General features: G+C 38.1%; 2 protein-coding genes across 9 annotated transcripts in view; both read right to left on the minus strand.

Annotated features, from left to right (window-relative positions):
- svr (Carboxypeptidase D svr) overlaps positions 1 to 5783 on the minus strand; it is a 39803-nt gene extending 34020 nt beyond the window's left edge. Inside the window, exons 1-3 of the mRNA XM_028315675.1 lie at positions 5147 to 5783; positions 2584 to 2822; positions 1658 to 1827 (exon numbers count right to left, since the gene is read on the minus strand). Of these exons, the coding sequence (XP_028171476.1) occupies positions 1658 to 1827; positions 2584 to 2822; positions 5147 to 5602 (865 nt within the window). The 5' untranslated portion in view covers positions 5603 to 5783. The remainder of the gene's footprint in view (positions 1 to 1657; positions 1828 to 2583; positions 2823 to 5146) is intronic.
- A 319-nt stretch (positions 5784 to 6102) lies between these two features.
- Positions 6103 to 19148, minus strand: part of rho-4 (rhomboid-4) — a 39334-nt gene continuing 26288 nt past the window's right edge. For 2 of the 8 annotated variants that reach the window (XM_028315669.1, XM_028315667.1), the window contains 4 exons: positions 13460 to 13664; positions 12223 to 12436; positions 10493 to 10643; positions 9561 to 9984 (listed from right to left, as the gene is read on the minus strand). In XM_028315669.1, the coding sequence (XP_028171470.1) occupies positions 9827 to 9984; positions 10493 to 10643; positions 12223 to 12436; positions 13460 to 13664 (728 nt within the window). In that variant the 3' untranslated portion in view covers positions 9561 to 9826. Of the gene's footprint in view, positions 8095 to 8875; positions 8941 to 9281; positions 9401 to 9560; positions 9985 to 10492; positions 10644 to 12222; positions 12437 to 13459; positions 13710 to 19148 lie in introns of those variants that run through there. The other 6 variants (XM_028315668.1, XM_028315665.1, XM_028315664.1 and 3 more) reach the window with 5 other exon arrangements.

A 19148-nucleotide genomic window follows, 5' to 3' on the forward strand; every position in this document is an offset into this window, starting at 1 on the left:
TGTGTCCCTTTGAGGCCATGTACTACGGTCTCGTGTTGATCCAGCACACTGCCTTTGATGTCCAGGTGGGAGTGATGCATAAAGATTAGCAGAATATTGGTCCGGCGGTCAGAAAAACCGTCCGCTTTTCCTAAAATGTCTAGAAGTTTCACCTTGACAATAGTATTGTAAAGGTACCTTGACCGGCTCCCCGTGTTGGTCCACCACGTGTCCCTTGATACCCATATGCGCGTGCTGCATGAAGGCCAGCAGCGGCTCGCGGTTGACCTCCCAGAAGCGCGGCAGCTCGGACGCCGCCGGGTACTTGCAGCAGGACAACTCGAAAGTCACTTCGAAGCAGTCCCCGTGGAGGTAGTTGAAGTCTTGCATGCCACCTGAGGATGGAAGGTATTAATTAAAATACGCCTTTTTGACCAATGAGGCAAATTTTTTCGCATTTCGCTCCCGCGTAAAGCATGTAATTTAATAAAAGTACTGCAACAGACTTTACTAAGAGGTTTAACACATTAGGATGATATTATTTATTAACCTAAATATACAGTGGCCTGCAAAACCAAGCATCACACCTTAAAAAAACCCTTCAAATGCTTTACTCTCATATTACAAAAGTTCTTGTGTAAAACAAAAAAAAACAGACAAAAAAAGGGAAAGAGAAAAAAAAAAGCTTTTGTTTTGGCTAGTTTATTAAAAGAACTTTTAGTCCACCAATTAAATTTTCATTAGTTTGAAAGAGTAGAGTAATAAACACCCAGAAGGAAAGGATATTGGGCGATATTTTATTTGACAAGTAGAAAAATAACGCACTGTATAACTTCATCTTTCGGGTTTTCACTGGTTTTGTTCTTACCAATTTTAATGATGTAAAACATTTATAACTTTTTGAGAGATAAAAAACCCCTAAAAGATAACAAACATCGCATCGAAATAGGGTATTCCCTGTTCTCTGAATCATGACAGCATGACTTTTGCGCATCATCAAGACAGGTTAATAGGTTATCTGATAATCTATATCTATCTATACTAATATTATAAATGCGAAAGTAACTCTGTCTGTCTCTCTTTCACGCCTAAACCACTGAACCGATTTTGATGAAATTTGGTATAGAAAAAGATTGAGTCCCGGGAAAGGACATAGGATAGTTTTTATCCTGGTTTTGAAACAGGGAAGCGCGATAAAGTTTTTCTGTGACAGACAAAAATCCACGCGGGCGAAGCCGCGGGCGGAAAGCTAGTTAATTAATAACTAAAATAAATTGAGAGAAATTGAGACGTCCGAATGTTTACAAAGAAGATTGTATGTAAAACTAGGAATAGAAGAAATATTCTGTAGTTCAGCAATAACACATGATAAGTGTTATCAAAGGTAGGTGTCCTTAGTATATTAAAGTTCAATGAATGTGTCAGATAAATCTACAATACGTATTGTGTTTGTAAGCCTAATGTTGCTTGCTTAAGTGAAGCAGCAAATCGAATGCACAGTGTTTAATAGAGCTCTGTGATTGGTTCATAGTCACCCTGTGCGTCCACGCGCACTGTGAGACCTCATAGTAATGTTTGTAAATACGGGGCGTAAGTATGTTGTAAGAGAGGCCAAATTCGTCGGTACATACGTGCCTCCATTCCAGAGCCTTCTTGGAATCTTCTAGAACTGACGTACCTTTAACAGAGTACCAGTCGGCGCCGTTAGTGACTCCATCGGTAAAGTTGTCTGGGGGACAGGTGGTGCCCTTCCTCATATCCTCGTGCTTGGACGCGAAGGTATGTGCGAGGAGTTTGAACACTGCATCATCTGGTGCCAGGCTCTCTACGCAGCAGTCGCGGCCGGTGCTGGAAGAAGTAGTTGACATTAATTAATAATTCTAAGACTACATTTCAACCTAAGAATGTCTACTAACTACTGGACATAGACCTCCCCCAAGGATGTCTACAACGGCCGGTCCTGCGCTGCCTGCATCCAGGCGCTTCCAACGACCTTCACTAGATCGTCAGTCCATCGAGTGAGAGGCCTCCCTGTCTCTATCATCATCAACAGCCCTTTACAGTCCACTGCTGGACTATGAGCCTCCTCCACTATAGTGGAGGGTTTTGCCATAATCCCCACGCTTGGCAGGCGGGTTGGAGATCGCAGTTTAAAAGATTGATGTTTTTCAGAGAGCGCTGCTGCCCGTTCTCTGTTTGATGTGTAGTCCCTAAGTCGCCTCTTACGACACCCGCGGGAAGAGTAGGGGTTGGTGACAAATGTATTCTACTCTGCCGTCACCACACGGCATACTAAGTAGGTATTCCTAGATGCAGCTTCTAAAAAACACTATAACTAGACCTATAAATCGAGTTAGTGGTTGTAAGATTCGATTTATAGTAGCTTTCAAAAGCAATGAATTGTCAGTCAATTGACCTAGCGACCTAATAGGGTCATACTAGTCCCCATTGCTATAGAAAATCGGAGAGGGATTTTGACAGCTCTTATATTATGTTAAATGACGAGGCCTTGTGTGTCAAGACACCTTGATTCTGAGTTCTTTCCTCGTCCTACCCCAGGCCCAGGATCTTACAAATTGCAAAAAAGTAAGACCAAAAACTCACATAGAATCGTCATAAGGGTAACTCGCAACCACCGCTCCACCATGCAGGTTTCCAGACAGCACAAACCGCTTGCCCATGACCCACTTCATCAGAGCCACCGTCTCCCGCTGTCGGTGGCCGAAGAGGTACTCCTCATCATCAGAGCGGTCCGCGTCGAATTGATCGGGAAAGTCCCGGTTCAGGTCAACCCCGTTCGCGTTGTTGCGACCGACGAAGTTTGGTAAGGATTCGCAGCCCTCCTGGAATATGAAGTGTAATAGGAGACATTTATTTACATGGTACAGTCGGCGCATTGGCGTATCTTAGCATGAGTCGGCGTCAAATAGTTCGTGACACCCAAAGTGGCCAAAAAGTTAATGAAACAACCTTATTCCAATTGTTACAAAGACGTGACTTTTTGGCTACTTTGGTTATCACAAACAAATGCTGACTGTACACATAATTTTATTTAGTTGTGTATTTAGGGCAACCTTCAAATTCCACGGTCCACCGTGTCTCTCTAAACTCTCGACATAACCAGTGTGCTTCAAATTCGCACCATTGAAGCTATTAGACAGAATAATAATAATAGAGAGATTTCTTCCAGACAACCTTGGGACAGTTGTTTGAAAAGGGGAAGATATTTCTTCGCAGTTATACATCAAATAATAAAGATAATTACAATATGAGTATTAGAGTATATGGAGATCTTGATCCCAGTGAAGACATGAAAAATCACTGTGTTATTGATACAAGTTTAATTTATCAAATCAACCTGAATCAGAAGATAAATATGATCCTGTGCTTCACTATACTTTATTTATTGAAGACGCATTAAGCTTTCAGCGATGTTGTAACAGTCCATATTTAATCAAAGAATGTGTTGTATGCTCAATAAGCAAACATTGAATAGTTTGACCTAGATATCTTTAATAACAGACAATAAACAGATTTTCTGATGACAAATTGATGTGTCTGTTAATATGAGGTTTGTGATTTTGCATGATATAATTTTTAATTGATTGCTGAATATAATTTTATAACTGTTTGTTTTTAAATAAAAATTTTGTCTAGTTATTATATTGTTAGTGAATGTTGTACACTTTTACGTCCAATACTCATTCATGTATGAATACAATTTTATTTGCTGGCTCTTATCAGAAAGAGTAATAATAAATCCAATAAGAAATTAAGTACTATTGTAGTACATTTTAATTAGTTCTCTATGCATTTAAGTTTTATGAAAGTTTTAATACAAAATTGTGAATATTTATTTTCTCAGCAATCAAATGACCTCCTCTTTTCTTTATAGGTCAATAAACTGAACACAATTAATTATTTTATCTGCATAATGATATTATGCATGCAGAGAACTTGACCTGTGTGCAATAAATACCCTTATTATCTATAGTTTATCAAAAGAGAAACAAACTCCTTGGTGCAAAGATAGTGTGAAATACGCGATTAATTTCTGAAGCAGTAAAATATGCCCTATTTTACAAGACTACCTAAAATAAAGGCATATTATAAGTAACACATAATTCAAAACTCGATTTTAACTCAATTCAATCATTCATTTGAAAAAAAGAAAGAATATTACTTTAAATAGGTAGTTAGAAACTTGGATTTGATAGTAAAATAAAAAAAAGAGAGAGAAAAGAAGTAAGGCTACATACAAAAGGAACATAGACATCAAGCTCAAGAATAAATTTTACTCAAATCTATTTGCGTAAAGAAGATACATAACAATGCTACTATAAGGTCATTTAAGTTTTTATACAAGTTATTGACCAAATCAACATAAAAAGCATTAACTGTACAGGGAAAAGTTATTAAGAAAATGACAACTAAATAATACAGATATTTTGAGGAAAAGACAGATACGTACCTAATATCAATATTTTATTCTTATAATAGTAATATTAAATGATGTCATTCCACAAGGACAAGTTGAGTATATTTGCGAGACAAACTTGCATAAAAATAAGTGATGTGTCAAATTATCATGAATACCTATGTATTTGCATGTATGGGTATAGTATAAAAAATTGTTAAGATGTTGAACTGGTATCTATAAGAATAAAGTAAGAAATTTAGTGAGCCAATCACATTTAAATAGCATGCAAATGCTTGCTTCACTTATCAGATAAGCACAGATTTATAAATAAATCTGTAAAAATGTTGTATAATTTATTTTATCTTTATGAAGTGAGGTTGTCTTACTTATCTATAGTACTAATGAAATATAATTCAAACTAAAATAATTATAGTACAGCATGTATGCAAATTATCAAGGCTATAAGGCAGAAAACTAAAAAGTTTAACTACACAAAGTTTAGAAACTTTCTCAAATATACAACTTTATAAGGAAGTAAATGTGCCATTGTAAAAGCCAGTCCATTTAACCTTGACTAGCTTATTTGTGCCCAGCTGCAAGCAGTTTACAAAAAGTAACAAAGAAATTGCTTTTTTAAGGCATAATTGGTTGGTATTGAGTACAAAATTGTGGAATATAAGAGTAAATATTAAATCAAAGAGTAACACTAAACTGTTGTGAAACTTTCATACCTAATTTTAGTCTTACCTTACTACTGTCAAAGCCATCAGGATTCAGAGACGGCATCAAGTGAATATCTGTGTTGTCCACCAGCGACGTGACTCTGTCATCTTTGCCGTAGTTCGTCAGCAGATATTTGGCCAAATCTATCACCAACTCCCGCCCCACGGATTCGTCTCCGTGCATATTGGCCACATACTTAAACGAGGGCCGGGTCTCATGGACCTGACCCACATCTTTCGTGATCTGGATCACCAGCAACTTGCGCCCTTCAACCGACTTCCCTATAGAATATACTTTCGCCAGTTCCGGGTACGATTTTACTAAATCGCCGAACACTTTCTCCAGTTCCGAAGAGCCTGTATACTGAGGTTTCGACTGGAACAATTCTTCATCCTTTTCCACAGTGCGTGGCGATATTTCTTTAGCAAACAGAGTCACTAAGACCAGAATAAGTAAACACGTGTGATGTAGCGCACCCATTTTACGCGAATGTTACCCGCCCTCTAATAAGAACACAGGGAAACTCCTATTTTATACATAAACACGCGTTATCGCCGTAAACATTGTACGGGGAACCGATATATTAATTAATGATTTGATAAGAAAAATGAATACAAAAGCAAATTACGCCCTCCGCTGACAGCTTGACTCACTCGCTGCCTGTCATTAGTGTCACTTTGACAGATGCCAGCCAGCCAGCCGTCAGCCAACAAAGCACGGTCCGAATCACACCATATCTGTGGTCCGAATCAATCGCGTCAGCATTTTTTTTGTACTAGAGTACTTATTATTATTCTGTTTTTCTATGTAAAATAATTGTGAAGGGAGTAAATGCATAATATGTTTGCTTTGCCAGCAAATTCAACAAATTAATGCAAGAATGAATTATTGGAAATTAATTATGTTTATTTTACTGTCGCAGAAATTAATAGGTATTAAGATTGTTATAGCTCGCTCGTCTTTATAATAAAAAAAACATGTATAAAAATAAAATGGCATTTTATTCAACTCATACCTTAAAATTCATATCACAAAATCTTGTGCATAGTTTGATAACTGAGGAACCTTAACTAAGAGCTGTATCTAACACTTACACATAAAAACAAGGCAAACCACCGAAATAAACATTACTATACAATAAATACAACATACGACCCGATTCTGTTATGTTCGCTATATCTTTTAGTAGGTAAAGGTCATTCTATCTCTTTTCTTCCTCGAGAAATGAAAAGGGATAGGACTCTTATGGCCTAAATGGAGGGTTGCTAAAAGGAGACAAATGTACTGACCTCTCATTTTCAGAAATAGCGAACAATTTCAGAACCGTTTCAATAGGCTCACTTAATGATAATGAACACAAATTACAGGCTTTATTGTAACAAGAACTTATTATGACGATTTAAAGCTGTTTTTCTTAAAAGCCCACAGGTTGTTTATTTATTTATGTCACCTTGGTTATGTGGGCATGTCTCCCGCAATTTAACATATAGCTTGTCAAGAGAGAATCAAAATACATTTAACCTTGCTATCATTAAAATACTAAAGTAGGTACTATTAGCAACAATAATAACTGTGTACACCAAAAATACTGAAAGGTACAGTCATATAAATGCATGTGAAGTTATTAAAAATTTGTCCAAAAACAATTTAACCTGGGATATGTTACTTTTCATGCTGACTGTAATTTAATAATAAACATCAAAATGAATTATTTTGTAGCACAAGCAGACGATTGTAAAACTAAGACATCAAAATGTCCACACATTACAGGAGTAAATGCATCCAAACGTATATACAGATTTGTATAAAATATACTTAAAATAAGGCACGTGACAAGTCACAACATGCAATTACGAGTTATACGCACTTATACGTAAGGTAGAGAATACAATGGCAACAAGTTACGGATTAGGCTGTATGTCCACTAATGGTTAAGTCAAATTGTGAAAGGATAGCCCAAATGTGGACATGATTTAATAATAATGTTAAAATTGATTGGCTCAGTGAAATATATTCACATAATGTATTGAATATACCGGCAAGAAACGCGAAAACATTGTAAAAAATTCGAGGTAGATGAATTGAAGTTATTTTAGAAAAAGAATACGTAGAAAAATTTAACATTACAAAATATATCTATCCCTCTCTCATTCAGGCAAGCATTTGAGAGTAAGTGAGAGAGATTTATTGTGTTATCAGAATGAAGTTATGTAGCCAAACGTCAAATGTGTAAAATTGCGTCAAAATTTTTATACAAAAATATGTTGAACTAATCAAATGTCCTTCATATCCCTCATTTTTCTACAATAAATACTAAAACTAGTAAGGACGGTAGAGGCAGCCATAATACTCAAGGGGTATATTACAAAAATACTGCTAAATACAAAAAGCTTACAAAAATAATATTTCATACCCTTTACATACATTTTGAAAAAGTTTTCAAATATTATGTGTGCGTTCTTCGCTTTGTTTTACATTTTGTGCGATGAAAAAACAGGATAAAGTCATGTTTGAAATGATAAATAGCTTATTATCAAAAATGTTGTAACTCTGGCCTGGGGGGAAAAAGTAACATAATTTAGTTATATTTATAAAAAAAATACAGCATTCTATCACTAGGGTAGTCTTACCCTATTGAATATAAAAATATTCACATAAGATTCCAAAATTACGTACGATTTTACAATTTTACTAAGACACCTTAAAGGCACATTTTTAAGAACACACCCACATCGTGAGTAAAGATCAAAATGAATCGATAATTTTACGATTTGTTAAAAACCATCGATGCTGCAATCGATTATAATAGAAGCATAACACTTATGGAAACTAGACAAGTTGGAAAACCTGTCAGTCTTGGGGCTATTTGGTCATGTAGCCTACCAAAGGAATATTAACCTTATTGCTGGGTCATAAGGTGAAAATTCTGGGAACCGATCTGTCAAGAATGTGTTGGCATTTGGCCGTGTGACCTGACAAAGGAATAGCAACCTTACTGCTCCGTCTTAAGATGTCAACACTGGAAACCGTTCGGGCCAGAATATGTGGCATTTGGCCAAGTGACCTGCAAAGGAATAAAAGTCTTAAGGCGGTTGCTAGGAACCAATCGGTCCAGTTTATGTTGGCATTTGGCCGAGTGACCTGCCAATGGAATAGGAACCTTACTGCTCCATCTTAAGGCGTTGTTGCTAAGAACCGATCAGTCCAGAATATGTTGGCATTTGGCGAAGTGACCTAGCAAAGGAATATGAACCTTATTGCTCCGTCTTAAGGCGTTGTTGCTAAGAACCGATCAGTTCAGAATATGTTGGCATTTGGCCGAGTGACCTGCCAAAGGAATAAGAACCTTACTGCTCCGTCTTAAGATGTCGACGCTGGAGCCGATCGGTCCAGAATATTTTGGCATATGGCCGTGTGACCTGCCAAAGGAATAGGAACCTTACTGCTCCATCTTAAGGCGTAGTTGCTAGGAACCGATCGGTCCAGTTTATGTTGGCNTTTGGCCGTGTGACCTGCCAAAGGAATAGGAACCTTACTGCTCCATCTTAAGGCGTTGTTGCTAAGAACCGATCAGTCTAGAATATTTTGGTATTTGGCCGAGTGACCTGCCAAAGGAATAGGAACCTTACTGCTTCATCTTAAGGCGTTGTTGCTAGGAACCGATCAGTCGATCAGTCCAGAATATGTTGGCATTTGGCCGTGTGACCTGCCAAAGGAATATGAACCTTATTGCTCCGTCTTAAGGCGTTGTTGCTAAGAACCGATCGGTTCAGAATATGTTGGCATTTGGCCGAGTGACCTGCCAAAGGAATAAGAACCTTACTGCTCCGTCTTAAGATGTCGACACTAGGAACCGATAGGTCCAGAATATTTTGGCATTTGGCCGTGTGACCTGACAAAGGAATAGGAACCTTACTGCTCTGTCTTAAGGCGTTGTTGCTAGGAACCGTTCGGGCCAGAATATGTTGGCATTTGGTCGTATGACCTGCCAAAATAATAGGAACCTTACTGCCCCATCTTAATATTTTTTTTCCACAACGAGGAAGCTCTTGGCCTGTATCTCACCTGATGGTAAGTGACGATCAGGCCGAAGGTGGAAGCGAGCTCACCCGGAATCCTCAACCATGGAGAAACTGGCTATCTGGATCTGGATATTGACGCTAGGAACCGATCGGTCCAGAATATGTTGGCATTTGGCCGTGTGACCTGCCAAAGGAATAGGAACCTTACTGCTCCATCTTAAGGCGTTGTTGCTAAGAACCGATCAGTCCAGAATATGTTGGCATTTGGCGAAGTGACCTAGCAAAGGAATATGAACCTTATTGCTCCGTCTTAAGGCGTAGTTGCTAGGAACCGATCGGTCCAGTTTATGTTGGCATTTGGCCGTGTGACCTGCCAAAGGAATATGAACCTTATTGCTCCGTCTTAAGGCGTAGTTGTTAGGAACCGATCAGTCCAGAATATGTTGGCATTTGGCGAAGTGACCTAGCAAAGGAATATGAACCTTATTGCTCCGTCTTAAGGCGTTGTTGCTAAGAACCGATGGGTTCAGAATATGTTGGCATTTAACCGTGTAACCTGCCAAAGGAATAAGAACCTTACTGCTCCGTCTTAAGGCGTAGTTGCTAGGAATCGATCAGTCCAGTTTATGTTGGCATTTGGCCGAGTGACCTGCCAAAGGAATAGGAACCTTACTGCTCCGTCTTAAGGCGTTGTTGCTAGGAACCGATCAGTCCAGAATATGTTGGCCAGGATGCCGGCGATCATCAGGGAGAAGTAGATGACGACTGCTGCCCACCAGAGGCGTTTTTCCCATTTTCTCTTCTCGAGGTTCCGGAGAACTCCGATTCCTACTAAGAGGCCTGTAATTAAATAAAATACAATTAATATTAGTATTTTGTGAAAGACACAAAAAACACATCGGTAATTCAAAGACCTTAACTTAGTGGCATATTTCATTTATCCACCCTAAGTTGGAAACTTAAAAATGCGTGTCCATCTAGCCGTTGAATCCTGAACAGGGTAGACATTCAAATTCAAACTCTTTATTGCACATTAACGCCCGTATTCACAAACATTACTATGTCTCACAGTGCGCGTGGACGCACAGGGTGACAGTGGGCGGGGCACATAGCTCGTAGGGACGATGGCCGTTGGGGCAGAAAAGTTCTCGTGGCGACCACGGGCTGGAAGACGTAGCGTGGGCAGGCCTCCTACTAGGTCGACCGTAAAGGTCGCGGGAAGAACCTGGATGCGGGCAGCGCAGGACCGTTCATTGTGGAAAACCTTAGGGGAGGCCTTTGTCCAGCAGTGGACGTCATTTGGCTGAAACGAACGAACGAATTATTAATGTGATGCCTATTGTCTTACCAGCGACAGCGCCAGCCAAGTGAGCCACATAGCCGATATTCTGCGTCGCGTGGCGCCAGTAGCGGTCGTACACCGCCGTGCCCACGTCCACAGCCGCCAGCAGAAGGAACACGAGCAGCTGGATAATCGCGAACTCCATCTCTGCCCAGTTCTGGAAAGCAGTAACAAAATATTAGATATCCGGCTTGAAGGACCAAAAAAGATATCCGGCTCGGAGCACCAAAAAAGATTCGGTTGGAAGTACCAAACATTTCACTATTTATTTTGCCCATTACTAATATTACCATACCATAAATCAATTTATTGCAAGTTATTATGTAGGTCTTAAAGCTAGGTTTTCCCAACCAAAGTTAGCATCTGGCTCGGAGGACCAAAACTTTTATGCAGCTTTATAGCAGAAAACTTTGCCCATCTGTAATGATACCGCGATTATTATAACAACCGACAGCGGTTTTTACTAGTCATTTAAGTTACACTTCATAAAATGGTCTTGCTATTATCAGAAGCAGTAACCAGAGGTGGAATTGTGTAAAGCAATCGTTATCATTTGGCAGTTCATAACGTACGATTATTCTGTCAAACGCTTTGTTTAACTGACTTTATCGTACGTTATGAACTGTCAAATGATTACGATTGCTTTACACAATTCCACCCCAGGACATCATTAACTTCAGAAACTCGGTAATCTTGTTTCTTTAGTGGGTTGATAATTCTGCATGTCGCTTATGCAACTGGTAACCACTACAAAAATAAGATTTCTGACCATTTTGTGTGGCACACTTAAGATTTCCAATAAGTTTGATAGATTTACTCTTTATGGCCGCGAGCTATAATAGGATAACGTTAAAGGAGTACGTTTACACTGTCAAACCAGTTCTGCATAGAGGTGGGCGCCGATATAGAATTAGCCGGCGGCGGCGCGCCGACTTTTTGGCTTCGGCGGCGGCGGCGTCGGCGGCGTGACCTTGACCTTTAACCTTGACTCATTATTTCTTTAAAAAAATTTGTTTAGAGTCATCTAGACTATTATCAGGTAATTGTATCTTGTTCAGGGCCGCGCATGAGCGCAGGCACGTCGACCCTTTGGGATCTTTTGTGCGCCCCCATACCTTTATTCCCCTCTCATCCGTGAAAGCCTATCCATAAAGCGAATCAAGTGCTTGGGTGAGAGGGACCTATTTCTGGTGCCGGATATGCCGACCCCAAGAGACCAATTCTAGTTTTCGCTGGCGCATCGCATTCGCACAGTAGTTATTTCATGGAGTCTGCATGTTCTCCACATGCTCGACAGCTGTCGTTAAGCCCATCTTGTGAAGCATGTGNAAAAAAAACAAATAGTCAGTGCAGTATAGGAGCCGGCGCGCCGACAGCCGATCGTCGGCGGCGGCGGCGTGAAAAATTTCGCGGCGGCGGCGGCGCGCCGGCGTGGCGCCCACCTCTAGTTCTGCAGTTCAAACGACCGTATTACGAAATTACATTACCTACACGTAAAATAAATTGTAGCCGGTGATTGTTTATTATGTTGAAACCAATAATTTTATGCATGATTTTGTATACACACCCCCAAAACACTATTTATTATTTTTTGCCTATTCGCATACATACTATAATCAGGTATTTGCTCAGTCCTTTTTTTTAGGATTATAATCATCTAAAAAAGTTTTCCGTGATTTGAACAACTACTTCAACCCTTATTAAATAATAACAAATGTTATAGTACGAAGACTTACCATTATGATAGTGGCTATATGCGCAGCAATCAGCGCGTATACGCCTCCCGAGGCTCCGGCCAGGTAGACCTTGGGGTCTGTCAGGCTGGTCGCCAGGGAGCCGGCAGCCACCCCGGCCAAGTAAACCAGGACCACTCTCCACCATCGGTGGACCATCTCCAGAGGCACTCCGAGGAACAGCTGGACGAGTAGATTGACTAGGAGGTGCACCACTCTGGAATAGAGAGTTGTGGAGCGTTTAAGATGCGCTTATTTCACTAATTACGTTAAAAATTAAATACTCATATAACGGGGATAAATGAACTTTTTAGTTCATTAATCCCCATTATAAGCTCCATGCTGTTAACGGGGATTAATGAACAAAAAGTTCCTAATCCCTGTTGACGGGGATTGTCAACGGGGATTAGTGGAATAAGCCTTAAGATGGAGTAGAGGAGCAGAATATTGAACACTGGTCTGCGCTGTTCTTGGCGTATCGAAATCGCGTATTTCCGCATCGCTGCGTTTGGCTTTTTTATGTTTGGTCACAAGATTTAGATTTCGACAATGTGTTAAATCACTGATAAAAAAGTACAGTCACGGAATAAAAAGGTTCGTCAGTTTTCAAATTGAATCCTTCAACGAATCGCGAGCACATGTTACCTTTTGAAACTATGTTACAGAATAATCTCGAGTTAGAGAAAATAATCTTTAACTGTTCGTCAGTAAAGTTCAAAATTATTCAGATCAACGTTGTTTGACGATTTATCTTGTCAAAATTATTATGATTGATAAACTAAAACCTTCTTGTTGGTTCAACCTGCCATTATTATTTCTATTAAATAAAAAAAACTACATTTTGTAACATTGCATGGGATAGAAAATTAAACAAGTAAAACCTTATTCGTTAGCAAACGTCATATTTATTTAAATGTTAGCAGCACTGTTTCTTGCACTGTTATGTTGGCAGGTTTGACTCTTACAGTACCTAGTGCAAGCGAAAACCGACACTAAGGTGACGAACCTTTTCATTCCGCGACTGTACAACTGGCGTAGGCACGCTCACTTAAGGTAGGTATATTTGACTGAAGCGAATTTGATGATCTTGCAAATAGATAGCAACTCAAGAAGTAGTTTACAGCAGGAATTTAGGATATTTCTGTCATGAAATAAGAGCACTGCCCTAAGCCAGGAAATCCCTAAGGATTTCTTCGTGCTTCAATTATTAAGGTTACAATAAAGAGAAAGAATAACTCACCCAACGTGCACCAGCATGTACGTCAGAAATCTCCAGGCTTCATTCCTTCGATGCGGGTTGTATATAAACAGCTTCGCAATGGGTCCGTTCGCGTCCGTGTTGCCATGCACCGCATCGTACACGAACAGAACTATCTCCACCAGCGAGATGATGATCATGCAGATTGCAGGAGGCCAGCAACTGTACTCCTCCTCGTACGTACCGTCTGTGTACGTGAAGATTGTATGGCTACGGGGCGTACTAGGGACTGCTTTACGCAACACAACAGGGGATAGGTTAGGTTAGGTTAGGATGGGCCGGGAGTTTTGAGGTAGGATGTGTTTCATTCGTATTTGATTTAATTAAATTATAATGAAGAATCAAAACCCGATTGAGTTTGAAGTTATAAATAGCGTCATTCCAAATGCAATGAATTTTAAAAGGGCGTTAAAGACATTTCGAAATAGCAATTGTGCAATTGAATAGTTTGTCAACAATGGCACCAGGAATAGGTTGCGGTTCACGCGCCGGACGAGTGCCGGGGGTGAATGAGGAACATATTAACCAATTAGACCACGTTTGAAAGGATAATGGGCATTAATTGGACAATAGCAACCGGCCAGCGGAATGGAAATTTCGTAAGACGTGGTTTGAGAACAATTTAAGAAAATGGCGCGGATTTACGGTTAGTATCATATTTTTACAAGGATTTTCATTTATTTATTTACATATTTTGGAAATTGTAATACAGGGTGGGTAAACAAAGGACGGACAAAACAAACAAACAATAGGAATGGAAAGAAAAAAAAAATCAAGTTAGTAAGTTCCATGCATATTTTGTGTTAATGAACTAATGCATTATGGACAAGTTAGCAAGTTAATGAATATACAAGGGCTAACACACGTTTAGAATTAATTTGATTACTAATACAAAATGTGTCAGCATTTCTCAATATATCACAATCGGTTTCTTGAGAAATTATACTCATTTAGAAATAGAATCAAATGTAAACAAACCATCATTGACAGTAACATGCTTACTTTTACTTTGTGCAGCTCTATTAACACCTGATTCACTCTCATTAATGTATTATTTGTCAATCACTTAGTTGTTATTACTTGCAATTAACATGTCCAGCCATTTCTTAATTACAAAATCACAAATAGTATGATTATTGTTCAATAAATAATTGTGATTACTTTGAGAAATACTGAAACATTATACAGTTTAATTTACAGAAAATTCTTGATGAGACATCATTTTAACAAACGTTACACCACCACCTTGAACTCGTGACCATGCTAGACACAATAACAAACTGTACATGCAATGAATGTGTATAGTATCATTGTATTACTTAAATCATGCTTGCAATCTCTTGCTATGCAACCTAACTTATTATAAAACACTAGTTATAAATATTTTCTTCACGGAAAAGTTTAGCAACGATGACGCTTTAAATTTCCCACTTAGCATCTACAATAGTTTATAAAGATGACCTTAATTTCTTTGATTATAGTGAGAATTTTGACCTATCAATAAGAAAACAAACATACCAAAGTATTCGATGACGTGCTTCAAACACTTCAGAACTTTATCCCATAATCTAAGACAATTTCTAGACAACTTAGAGCACTGTTTAGTCCGTTTACATGTTTTGCACCACATCACTACTGGCCAATATTACAATCTTTTTGGTTCAAAAAGTTTCAATTCCTTTTTTGACATGTTCGAACTTTTTTTTGAAAATTTAAGTTCGAATTTTGAAATATTTTAGCATGCAACGGTTCAAATGTTCAATAGACGTGCGCCTGAGTGCGGCCAGCGGCTGATACTATGGAGTCCCTTCACTGGTTGCGCGTGTGACGTCACGGTTGATCGGATGCGCCAGCGCAGGCCGTGTCGATAGTGACATTATGCCATTAATGGCAGTCATTTGGATTAATTACTTCACTTGTGTATAGGTAGTTAATCGTGATACGGTTTGTTATTATCAAAAAGTAGGGATGATAAGACTAGTTAAACTAATAAAGCCAACATAATAAGATAAGTGAGCTTAATGGCTGGTTTCTAATAAGCATCGATGTTTTAAAACTTCATCATATTGAGGTCCTATAACCGTAGCTATTATTACATCAATAGGAGCGAGTGTTATAAAATGTAGAACTTACAAGATCCTTATTAGGCGAACCTACCTTATTTATATTCAGTCTTTTAAAATTGTAGGTACCTAATTGATTTTCAAGATACAAGCCGAGTCTAATATGGGAGAGAATAGTTTAAGTATACAATTTTATTTTTACTTGATATTTTTATGGAAAAATCAACTCAATATTAGGTCAATCTATGGATTGAAGGAAAACCACAAATGTATATGCGCTGAGATTAATTTTTATAGCATAATGAAAACCACGATGCTTCACAGCGATATAAACCAAGGATGAGGAAAACCTTTATGTTGAAGACTCGTTTTAATAATTATGATAACACAGACGTTAATATAATTGGCTCTATTGAAGCAGCGGCTTCTAAGCTGTTACTTTTGCAGAGTAGTGTTTAAAGGAAAAGTGACTGTGTTCCTTTAAATTTGAGAATTGAGTAATCTTGAACCCAATGTAAGGTTCATATTAGGAAACAAAGTTAAATACATAAACATTCAACTCTGTGGTTGAATTTAATAAGTATTAATATCATTAATTAATGGTTTCAAAACACAGCATCTTTAACAAATACAAATGTTGGTCCTAAAAATGTTCAATTTTCATTTGTTGCAAAATTAATATTTTATCGATTTCACATTGAATCTAATGAGGATCATTTCGATTTTTAGCTATGAATGCAGATTTATAGGGCTAAGAAATCCTTAATACACAGTCCAAAAATTTTTGTTCTACGACAAAAATTGACGAAGTTATGGCCAAATTACTAAAAAAGTTCACTGACCGCCCGGCGCGGGGACGATGACGTCACTATATTCGATCCGAACGCTGCCGGCGTNAAACTAATAAAGCCAACATAATAAGATAAGTGAGCTTAATGGCTGGTTTCTAATAAGCATCGATGTTTTAAAACTTCATCTTATTGATGTCAATTGCGCATATACTTAGGTCCTATAAACGTAGCAACTAGGTATTATCAATAGGAGCAAATGTTATAAATGTAGAACTTATAAAAGCCTTATTATGAGAACCTCATTGATTATCAAGATACATGCCGAGTCTAATATGGGAGAGAATAGAGTTTGTAGTTTGTAGTATATTTCAGTTTAAAATGATTAATTAGGAAATACCATTTTATTTTTACCTGTTCTTTTTATGGAAAAATCAACTCAATATTAGGTCAATCTATGGATTGAAGGAAAACCACAAATGTATATGCGCTGAGATTAATTTTTATAGCATAATGGAAACCACGATACTTCACAGCGATATAAGTCAAGGATGAGGAAAACCTTTATGTTGAAGACTCGTTTTAATAATTATGATAACACAGACGTTAATATAATTGGCTCTAAGCTGTTACTTTTGCAGAGTAGTATTTAAAGGAAAAGTGATTGTGTTCCTTTAAATTTGAGAATTGAGTAATCTTGACCCCAATGTAAGGTTCATATTAGGAAACGAAGTTAAATACTTAAACACTTAACTCTGTGGTTGAATTGAATAAATATTAATATCATTAATTAATGGTTTCAAAACACGGCTTCTAACAAATACAAATGTTGGTCCTGAAAATGTTCAATTTTCATTTGTTGCAAAATTAATTTTTTATCGATTTCACATTGAATCTAATTGTTTTTTACAGTTGACAGTAGGTAGAGTAGACTTGTATAATTCGAACCAGCGGCATTGCACTCCAACTGGAGTTGTGGTCATGTCACCGTATCACTGTGATCTCTTTCACAACATGGCTGACCTTCCTCAATTTGTCCTAACCATTTGACGAACTACAAATTGGATGATGCCCTTTGACTCTTGAACGACAGGTCAATTTTATTTAATAAACGTCTTTTGTAGTCAAGATTTATTCTTATGAGGCCAAGTCAAGGATATTGCCAATTAAATATTGTAGTATGAAGAAGAAGGAAAAAGAAAAAACAGAAAAAAAAATAGATTTGATAAAATCTAAACCAGAGTTAAAGAAGATAAGTTTTGCAAGAGCATGGAATAAAAAATTAATCAACCGAACATGGTATACAAATCATTCATGTAATTTTTAATTTGATTAGCAGGTGCATCATATTGCATTTGAAATCATGTACTTAGATATTAGTTTCAGTTTTGTATTAGGATGATTTCGTGAAAAAAGAGTCAACTAAAATATTAACTGTTATTTAGTTGCAATGCTTGAAAATTATTTCATTACGGTATTTAAAAGTTATCTGGCATTTAGATTGATAAGTGGATAGTGTTGTAAGTCCGTATTATTATGTTTAGATTAATATCACAACATCCAAATCCTGGTTATTAGTGTTAAACGTAGCCTCTTTACCCACGAAGTCTACGAAGCCCAGGCCCATCTCTGGGAAGCTACCGCGGCGCTCCCCACGCTCTTCGTTCAACATAGATGCGTTTATTCGAACTAAGCGCTCTCTTCTTCCTATAGCAAGCAGAATATACATTTTTATTGGCGGTGAAGCTGTAGAAGTCTATTCCTGTAGCGGTGGGAACGAGAGGTGGGAATAGTCCCGTTATCGAGGTTTATCGATTTAAGACGATCATTCTAAGACAACGATGGGATTTTATCCTGTCAGGCATCCTAGCCCGGTAAGTCATTAGTATCCACTGAAGGAACATACATAACCTCTCCAATTTATCACAGGCATAGGCAAATGGATTTCGTCTACACCAATTAGGGTAAGGAGCGGCAAAATATGGAGAAACAAGTGAGTGGAGAGAAATCAAGGGTCAGTGGTAGGGGCAAGTGGCGACTACGAGCCGAAAGACGTAGTGTGGGTAGGCTCCTTACTAGGTGAACCAACGATTTGGTGCAGGTCGCTGGAATTACCTGGATGCGGACAAGGCAGAACCGGTTACTATGGAAATCCTTGAGGGAGGCCTTTGTCCAGCAGTGGACAAAGGGTGAAACGAACGGGGAGCGGCATGCAAAGTTATCGTAAGTGTAACATCGAAGGTCGACAGATACATGATAAGATACGGATAAAACGGATTACTACATCAGTTTATTGTAAATATTCGGATTCGGGGAACCGAAAATTGCGGTGCTTATCTTACTATACTATTTGTTTTATTTACAACACCGTAACGTCGAAAAAATGTAACGGACCAACTCTGGTCACAGACTACTAATAACTACATTATATGATGATGCTTTGGTGCTAAAAAAAACTTATTTTCAAAACTTCTTAAAGATTGTGCCGTAAGCCTTAATTAAGGTGGAGATAAAATATTTTAAGACACAATTATAATAACTAAGACATTATCATAATTATTATTTGTATAAAATGTTGGTACCAATATTGGTGCCCAAATTGGTTGGTAAAGAGCAAATAGCAAGCTAAACTGTACACATGACATAAATAAATAAATAAATATCCTTGGACATTTTACACTACGCTTCTAGTCCCAAACTAACATCAAAATCGAAACTAAAATCAAAATAACATCTTTGTACAGTTGCATTAGGAGTGCTTTTGCAACAAAAAATAGTGCTGTCTTCTGAATTTGTCTCTTGAGAGGTTCAAGCTTTTGT

The sequence above is a fragment of the Ostrinia furnacalis genome, unplaced genomic scaffold (genome assembly GCF_004193835.3).
Source record: "Ostrinia furnacalis isolate ACB-3 unplaced genomic scaffold, ASM419383v2 OfSCF5188, whole genome shotgun sequence".
NCBI classification, from domain to species: domain Eukaryota; kingdom Metazoa; phylum Arthropoda; class Insecta; order Lepidoptera; family Crambidae; genus Ostrinia; species Ostrinia furnacalis.